The sequence below is a fragment of the Nomascus leucogenys genome, chromosome 5 (assembly GCF_006542625.1).
Source record: "Nomascus leucogenys isolate Asia chromosome 5, Asia_NLE_v1, whole genome shotgun sequence".
Lineage (NCBI taxonomy): Eukaryota > Metazoa > Chordata > Mammalia > Primates > Hylobatidae > Nomascus > Nomascus leucogenys.
This window is the reverse complement of record NC_044385.1, coordinates 55,735,134-55,743,093: the sequence shown is the minus strand read 5'-3', so window position 1 is coordinate 55,743,093 and position 7,960 is coordinate 55,735,134. Positions and strand designations below refer to the sequence as shown.

General features: G+C 50.2%; 1 protein-coding gene across 17 annotated transcripts in view; it reads left to right on the top strand.

Annotated features, from left to right (window-relative positions):
- The window catches only part of NFASC (neurofascin), a 196,361-nt gene that overhangs the window by 121,962 nt on the left and 66,439 nt on the right, over positions 1-7,960 (top strand). For 10 of the 17 annotated variants that reach the window (XM_030813144.1, XM_030813137.1, XM_030813136.1 and 7 more), the window contains 4 exons: positions 1,535-1,552; positions 3,000-3,105; positions 5,192-5,388; positions 5,835-5,957. In XM_030813144.1, the coding sequence (XP_030669004.1) occupies positions 1,535-1,552; positions 3,000-3,105; positions 5,192-5,388; positions 5,835-5,957 (444 nt within the window). The remainder of the gene's footprint in view (positions 1-1,534; positions 1,553-2,999; positions 3,106-5,191; positions 5,389-5,834; positions 5,958-7,960) is intronic. The other 7 variants (XM_030813150.1, XM_030813139.1, XM_030813145.1 and 4 more) reach the window with 1 other exon arrangement.

Genomic DNA, 7,960 nt, shown 5'->3' with positions numbered 1-7,960 from the left:
CATGTGTTCAGAAGCCATAGATTTTTGCTTTCCCCCTGGAGTTTTCATTCCTTTGTCTCCTGCCCAGGCAGCCCTGGGCAAATAAAGCAAATGTCTCTTCAGTTCTCTAGGGGCCACACGAAATCATTATTTTGGATCTTTTCATGTCTTAGTCTCAAGACTTTCCTTCATGCATAGCATGTACAGCAGGGCCCTTGTCCTGCCACACCCTGCCCCTCCTCTCGGGTCTCTCTTCCCTCCCCTGCTGTGGCCCTTCCTGCACCTCTTGTTCTGAGCTTAACTCTGGCTTCTCCAGGCTGCCCTCTCTAAGACCCCAGAATCCTCGCCACGTCTCACTCAAGTCAAGTAGGAAGGCTTCAAGGTCACCATGGCTTTGCGCTGATGCTGGCAGCTCGCAACTCCCCACGAGGAGCCCTCACTCTGAAAAAGTCAGCCTGTGACAACAGTACAGTAGTCTGCACCTGCATGAAATGAGAATGCCATGTTACTTTCTGACATATTCATCAGGAAAAGACATTTTAAAGTCACAGCAACATATGTTCTCTTTTCTGCACATTTTAACCAAGACCTTGTCCCCACAAAAAGCACACCATCTAAAACCTTCCTATCCAGAGTGTGGTCCACACACCACCAGCATGGCATCGCCCGAGCACTTGTCAGAAAGGCAGAGTCCCAGGCCCCACCCCAACCCGACTGAATCAGAACCTGCATTTTAACCAGCCCCCAGGTGATGCATGTTGAAATTTGAGAAGCCCAGACCTCAGATACATACACCCACCTGCACAGGAGCACACCTATACCAGCATGTGCACACTTCAGGTAGGAGCTGGGGGAGATTTGTGCCACCTGCCTCCTTACCTTCTTTGTGAAAAGCACAGAAAGGAGCTGTAGCCTCTGCTTCATCCCTGGAGCCTCCCATTGAGAAGCATGATTTCTACAGGGCAATGTACCATGAATAGAAGCAATGTACCACGGAAGGGGCATTTGCCTCTAGAGTCTTTCATAGGATGGGAAAGGAGGAGATGCCAAGGAGAGAAGGTGTTGTGGGAGAAGTGAGGCCTTGGAGCTTTGCCCTGCAGCAGTGGTTCCCATCCACTCCCTTCCTGGCACCTATCTTGCCCTCAGCCTCTCCTGTTCACTGTTGGCTGAGGAGCCCACTTCCCTCAGTGGCATCAGATGGAGGGAAATACCTTCAGGGCCTCTTTCAAGCAGCATTGTCACTTTGGGACATGTGGACTTCCTGGGGACATTGTCCTTTGATCAGAGCCAGTCTTTCTGCCCAACTCTGTGGTTTTGGTCACCCAGGGGAGGCATCACCTTCTATATAAGGCACTCACTGGGTCCGTTCCCCAACCCTGCTTGGTTCTTGCACTGAGCTCTGCAGCCAGGAGGAGAGAGCCCCGTGCTCAGCGCCCTCTCCAGGCACACCCCGCCCACTCCCTGTGTGCTGGGGCGTGAGGACTCCTGGGCGGTTGTGTGCATAACGATGTTCTTCTTTTCTCCCTCTCCAATGCTAACCCGTCGGAACTAACAGCAAGCATTCAGAATGAGCGTAAGTGCCCTGTGTGCCTCTCTGTGCCTGTGCCTGTACCTGTGCCTCTGGGAGGTGGGAGGGAGGAATGAGGCATGAGGTGATACCTGGGAATTAGTGGCCTGCTGGGACTTCCGCTGGGGCCTCTTCACACCAGAGCCCTGTAGTGAGGTATCGTACTGAGGGGGAAGGAAGGAGGCTTGCCTGCAGCATTCTCTTGCTGGGAAAGACAGAAGGGCACGTGGTAAGAAGAGGGTCATTGGATCGAAGCTCATGTGCACCACAGCTGTTTCTCCATCCTCCAGTGGCTGGCACAGGACCCCAGGGTAGAACACTGGCACTTGGGACCTAGAAGGGGAGGATCTGGGAAGTTCTTGGGGACTGAAGGCCCTCTCTGCCCTAGTCTCACCATAGTTTGGCCATTTGTTGAGCCTCCACTGCTCAGAACCACCATGACCACTAAGTTCTGAAAATCTAGCTGCTTTTTCTTCCTTTATTCATTCAACAGACATTTATCAAAAACTATTGTGCACTGTATGTTGTGCTAAGCATTGTAATGTAAGGATGAGTAAACTAAAAGTCTGGCCTTCAGTTTCTCCTCGGGATGCTATGGGTTTTTTTTTTTTTTTTGGAGTCTTGCTCTGTTGCGCAGGCTGGAGTACAGTGGCACAGTCTGGGCTCACTGCAGCCTCAGCCTCCTGGATTCAAGTGATTCTCCTGCCTCAGCCTCCCGAGTAACTGGGGTTACAGGTACTCACCACCATGCCCGGCTAATTTTTTTTTTTTTTTTACTTTTAGTAGAGATGGGGTTTTACCATGTTGGCCAGGCTGGTCTTGAACTCCTGACCTCAGAAAATCCACCCACCTCAGCCTCCCAAAGTGCTGGGATTACAGGTGTGAGCCACCGTGCCTGGCCTATGGGATTTTTTTTTTTTTTTTTTTTTGAGACAGAGTCTCGCTCTGTCGCCCAGGCTGGAGTGCAGTGGCGCGATCTCGGCTCACTGCAAGCTCCGCTTCCTGGGTTCATGTCATTCTCCTACCTCAGCCTCCCAAGTAGCTGGGACTACAGGCACCCTCCACCACGCCCAGCTAATTTTTCATATTTTTTGGTAGAGACGGGGTTTCACCGTGTTAGCCAGGATGGTCTCGATCTCCTGACCTCGTGATCCGCCCACTTCTGCCTCCTAAAGTGCTAGGATTACAGGCATGAGCCACCGCGCCCGGCTGCCTATGGGATCTTTTTAAAGGGATTCTTCTTATGCTTAATCTTTGACACCCACCTTCTTTCCTATGGCACCATTTAAGGAGCTAGGTCTCTAGAATGAGGCCCTGTTCACCGCCCCCCACACCCCACCCACTTGCCTGCTTGCATGTGTGACTCCTGAAGCTCTTCATCTCAGCTGTTCCCCAAGCTGGACCCCAGGGAGGTCCCTGCAGCCCTGACCATGCTCCCTGTGCACTGTTGCAGTGACGCAGCCACCAACCATCACCAAGCAGTCAGTGAAGGATCACATCGTGGATCCCCGTGATAACATCCTGATTGAGTGTGAAGCAAAAGGGAACCCTGCCCCCAGGTGAGTGGAGGGGATAAAGTGCATTGAAACCACCCGCTTGCCTCTGGGCCTGATGATAACTAAGGCAAATGAGGCAGCTGGAAAATTAGACTCATCCATTCCAAAAAATTTCCATTAGGCACCTACTAGGTGGAAGGCATAATTGAGGTACTAGGAAATTTTGCCGTTAAGGAAACTGGAGACCAGAAAACAAGTGGCTTAAGTTCACACCAAAAGCCAGGACTGGATGTTCAGTTTTCTGACTTTCCATATAACATTCTTTCTTCCACCCTGTGTTCCCATCATCTGCCCCACGTTTAGCTTATAGGAAGTTCCTCTTCCAAGCCAACTCAAGTCTTCCATTCTGAGCATGCCTCTACCTCTTTATGTGCTCATTAAGACCAAATAAGATGTCAACAGACATGAATTAAAAGCCTGTTGTGTGTGTCCGGGCTCTGTATTAGGTTCTGTTACTCACGTTGTCTTGTTCGAACACCTAGCAGTGCTCTGGGGAAGGACCAATGTCCTTATGAAGAGGAGGGAAAACAGAGGTACAGAGGTCCAAGGTTACCCAGCTGGAAAGGGGCAGAACCCAGATTTAAACTCATGCTTCTGACCCCCCAAAGCCAGATTCATTTCTACCAAATGATAAGCATTGGAGACATGGCAGACGTTATTATCCACCCCCATCCCCATCCTCAAAGTAGCATCCACAGACTGAGCCTTTCAGGAGCCTCATGCAAGATTCAGACTCAGATGTGACAGGACCCCATCTAGGGTGTGTCTGTCAGCAGGAGAAATGAGGCCAAGCAGAGGCAGCCAGTTATGCAGCAGCTTTATTCTGGGCCCCTCGGTTTGCATAAGACAGTCTCGAACCCAGAGCTCTGAGCCTGGGAACGAGCAGGAACTCCCTCGCTGGCCATGGGAGTCACCCTGAAGGGTTAGTCAGGGTAGTGGTAACCTCGCTTGCTTCTGTGGTTTGGTCTTTCCCCCATGGTTCCTTTGCAGGAACAATGATCCTGTGGCACTGAGCAGCCCCTGCTGTTCCAGCTGCTCCTGCTTTCCCTGCATCTTTTACAAGTTAGATGGTGGGCATCTGAGGATGTGAGGCCCTGGCTGCAGCTCCCAGGAGGAGCAGAGGGGGCCATTCTAGTGCTCTTCACCAGTGGCTCAATTCTACTAGGCTGCCATTTCTTTAAAAGCTGCCACTCTTTTTTTTTTTTTTTTTTTTTTTAAATGGAGTCTCACTCTGTCGCCCAGGCTGGAGTGCAGTGGCGCAATCTTGGCTCACTGCAAGCTCCGCCTCCTGGGTTCATGCCATTCTCCTGCCTCAGCCTCCCGAGTAGCTGGGACTACAGGTGCCCGCCACCACACCCGGCTAATTTTTTGTATTTTTAGTAGAGACGGGGTTTCACCGTGTTAGCCAGGATGGTCTCGATCTCCTGACCTCGTAATCTGCCTGCCTTGGCCTCCCAAACTGCTGGGATTACAGGCGTGAGCCACTGCACCCGGCCAAAAGCTGCCACTCTTGGGCTACAGGGCATGGTCACTGCTATATAATCTGTACTCACTGAGCAGGGCACAAATAACCTAAGCCATTTCACTTTGGCTTTAAAATGGATTGTAAAATTAAGGCGGTAGGAGGAGCAGAGCCAGCTCCCTGATGTGTTTAGGTTGGGTGGAGTATGAATTTAAGTTTGCATTCCTAGTAGGAGGTTGGAAATGTCCTGGGGTGGAAGAAGTGGCAGATTCTAGATTCTAGAAATGAAAATGTCTCCTCAATGATGTATTTAACATAACCACCTAGTAGCTACTTGAGTACCTAACACTTAGAGCCACGAGTCCCAGTCTTAGGTGGGTATAAATACTAATGTCAGGTCCCTGCCCCGGACAGTCACCTGGGTGGGACCTGGGACTTTGCATTTTATTGAGCTCTCCAGATGGTTCTTCTGCTCAGCCAGGCTGAGACCTGTTGGTATAGGGGTGCCACGATGGGACTGAGAGAGGGAATTTTGGTACTGAGCCAGGAATTAGGGATCTGAAATCTGCCTGGAGCCCAGAGCCCACCCCATTTGTCTTGGTTGCCCCTGCTCCCCACTCTCTACAGCTTCCACTGGACACGAAATAGCAGATTCTTCAACATTGCCAAGGACCCCCGGGTGTCCATGAGGAGGAGGTCTGGAACCCTGGTGATTGACTTCCGCAGTGGCGGGCGGCCGGAGGAATATGAGGGGGAATATCAGTGCTTCGCCCGCAACAAATTTGGCACGGCCCTGTCCAATAGGATCCGCCTGCAGGTGTCTAGTGAGTAGCATGGGGCAGGGCTGAAATGCCCTGCTCCAGGGTAAATGGAGAGTGGGGGGTGTGGAAGGCCATTCCAGAAGGGCTGCCCCTGCCCTTGGCCTGCAGATGCCTTGGTGTTCTCTATTGCATCTTCCCCAACTCAGAATGATTCCCTGGAAAGGAAGCTCCCAAAGCTTCCTTTTGAAGTTGTTGTCTGCAACAATTTCATTGGCCACTGTGGACACAGGAGAGGGGAAAGGAGGGGATCCTTTGAAGATGCCTCCCTTCTCCTGCTTCTCAAGGGCAGCCCCTCGAGTAGGCTCACGTGCCCTGTCCCTCTCTCTTGCTCCCTCCTTGTCCAGGTGCCCCTTCTGTTTCTCCTCCTTACATGCCTGCCTCTGACCCTGCTCCTTGCCCCGGGCCCAGCCATCACCCTCATTTTATCCTCTTTGTCCACTTCTCTCCAGAATCTCCTCTATGGCCCAAGGAAAACCTAGACCCTGTCGTGGTCCAAGAGGGCGCTCCTTTGACTCTCCAGTGCAACCCCCCACCTGGACTTCCATCCCCGGTCATCTTCTGGATGAGCAGCTGTGAGTCTTGAGAGCCTGGTGTTGTGTTTCTATCTTAACCTTAGGGAGTGGGGTGGATGTGTTAAATGGGGAGGGGCTTGCCCAAGCTAGAAGACCTTGATTTGTGAGAAGCAGATGCAATGTGGCAACCAGGCTGAGAACACAGGCTCTGCAGACAGAGGCTGCTTGGGCTTATTTTCTAGCCTGGCTGCTGTGTGATCTTGAGCAAATTGCTTACATCTCTGGGCCTCAGTTTCCTCTTCTGGAAAAAAACAGAGCTAATCATAGTACTTATCTAATGGGATTATTATAAGAATAAATAGGTCAATACATCCAAAGTGCTTAGAACAGGGCCAGACACACAGTAAGCACTTGGTAACATGATAATGAAAATGAAGAGCAAGACAGAGGGGATTAGAGGAGAAGAGAAGAAATGGTTTTTCCAATTGGCCAGTTGAAAGTGGTTGATACCAAACCACCTCTTTCAATTATTGGCCGGTCTGGATTTACTCTGATTCGCTCTTCTGGTAGGAGGAAGGGTGAATGGGGAATTGCAACCTTTCATAACGGAGTGATGGGGAGATAGGGTATCTGGAGCAGGGACAGAGTGACATCATTCAGCGATTGTTCTGGCTCAATTTTGGACTGAGGCTCATTCATCCTCTCCCGACCTCAGTTTCTTCCCATATTTTTAATTTAAATAAAAGGAGAAGCATTAATAAAAGTAAATGGAAAACTGCTATCTCTCTGTGTGTCCTTCTGGCTTCCTGTCCTCCCTCCCTTCCCGCCTACCTGTCTGCCTCCTCTCCCCCTCCTTCCATCCCTCCTTCCCCATCTATCCAGCCATCCATCAACCTATATCTTCACCTACTTACCTGCCAGTCATCCATCCTTCTATCTATCCCTGAATTCTTAGCAGCCTACTTTGAAAAGAGGCTGTCCTGTTGATGAGGCAGCATTGTTAAGTTATTTTGCAGGTTGAGGATTGTGCCCAATCACTGTCTCTCACTTCCCCCATCACAGTGCCCATTAGTGGGGAAGACTGCCTGGCCACAGTCTGCTGGCCTCATTTGTTAATTCACAGTTCAACCTCCCCTCTCTCATCTCTCCCACATCACATTCACCACCAAGTTGTGTTTACTCTGCCTCCCAAGTAGATCCTAGACCCTTCTCTTCTTTCCATCCTCACTGACATCCCCCCTGCCCCGGCCACCATCAGTTTTTCTGTAGGTTACAAGAATTATCCATAACAGGCCTCCCTGGTCTTTCTGAAAATGTGATAGTTAATTGATAGTTTCATTCATCTGCTTAAAGCCTTTCATGGGCTCCTCCATCACCTCAAAATAACGGTCCAGATCCCTTTCGCTGGCACCCAGTCCCCTTCCAGGTCTGGCCCTCTGCCTCTCCAGCCCTTGTCTCATCTCATCCCCTTATACCACTGAGTGGGCTATGTACTCTTAGCCTTTAGCACACACTCTTCCAGCTCCTTAGAAACCTCGGCTCTTCTGTCTTTTCTGCTGGTATAAGATATGCAGGCTTCAAGCCTCAGCTTAGGACCCCCTTGAATGCATTGGGTTCTTTTCTGCAGTTAATCCCCTTCTAACTGGTGTGTTCTGCTCACCACGCTGCATTGCAATTGTTTATTTATCTGCTGCCTCTTCTACTAAACTGGAAGTTATTTGAGGGCAGTAACAGTCTTGCCCATCTTTCACCAGCACCTAGCACAGTGCCTGGCACATAGTAGGCCTACAGTAAATCAGGAATGGTTTGAATTGCTGACCAGCCCATTGTGGGGAAGGTGGCATCATTAACCTTGTGCTTTAAGAAATGGTGACTTAAAAAACAATTGTGGGGATAGGAAGGAGAGAGCTGTGAGTAGTTAGCTTTAGGTATATTCTAACTAACCTAACAGCCTGGAAACCTGGTCTTTTGGGTTTACATCAGATACAGCACTTGGAAAAAAAAAAAAAAGAAAAGAAAATACAGTCAACATTTTCAGCCACTCCAATGATATCATTGATCAG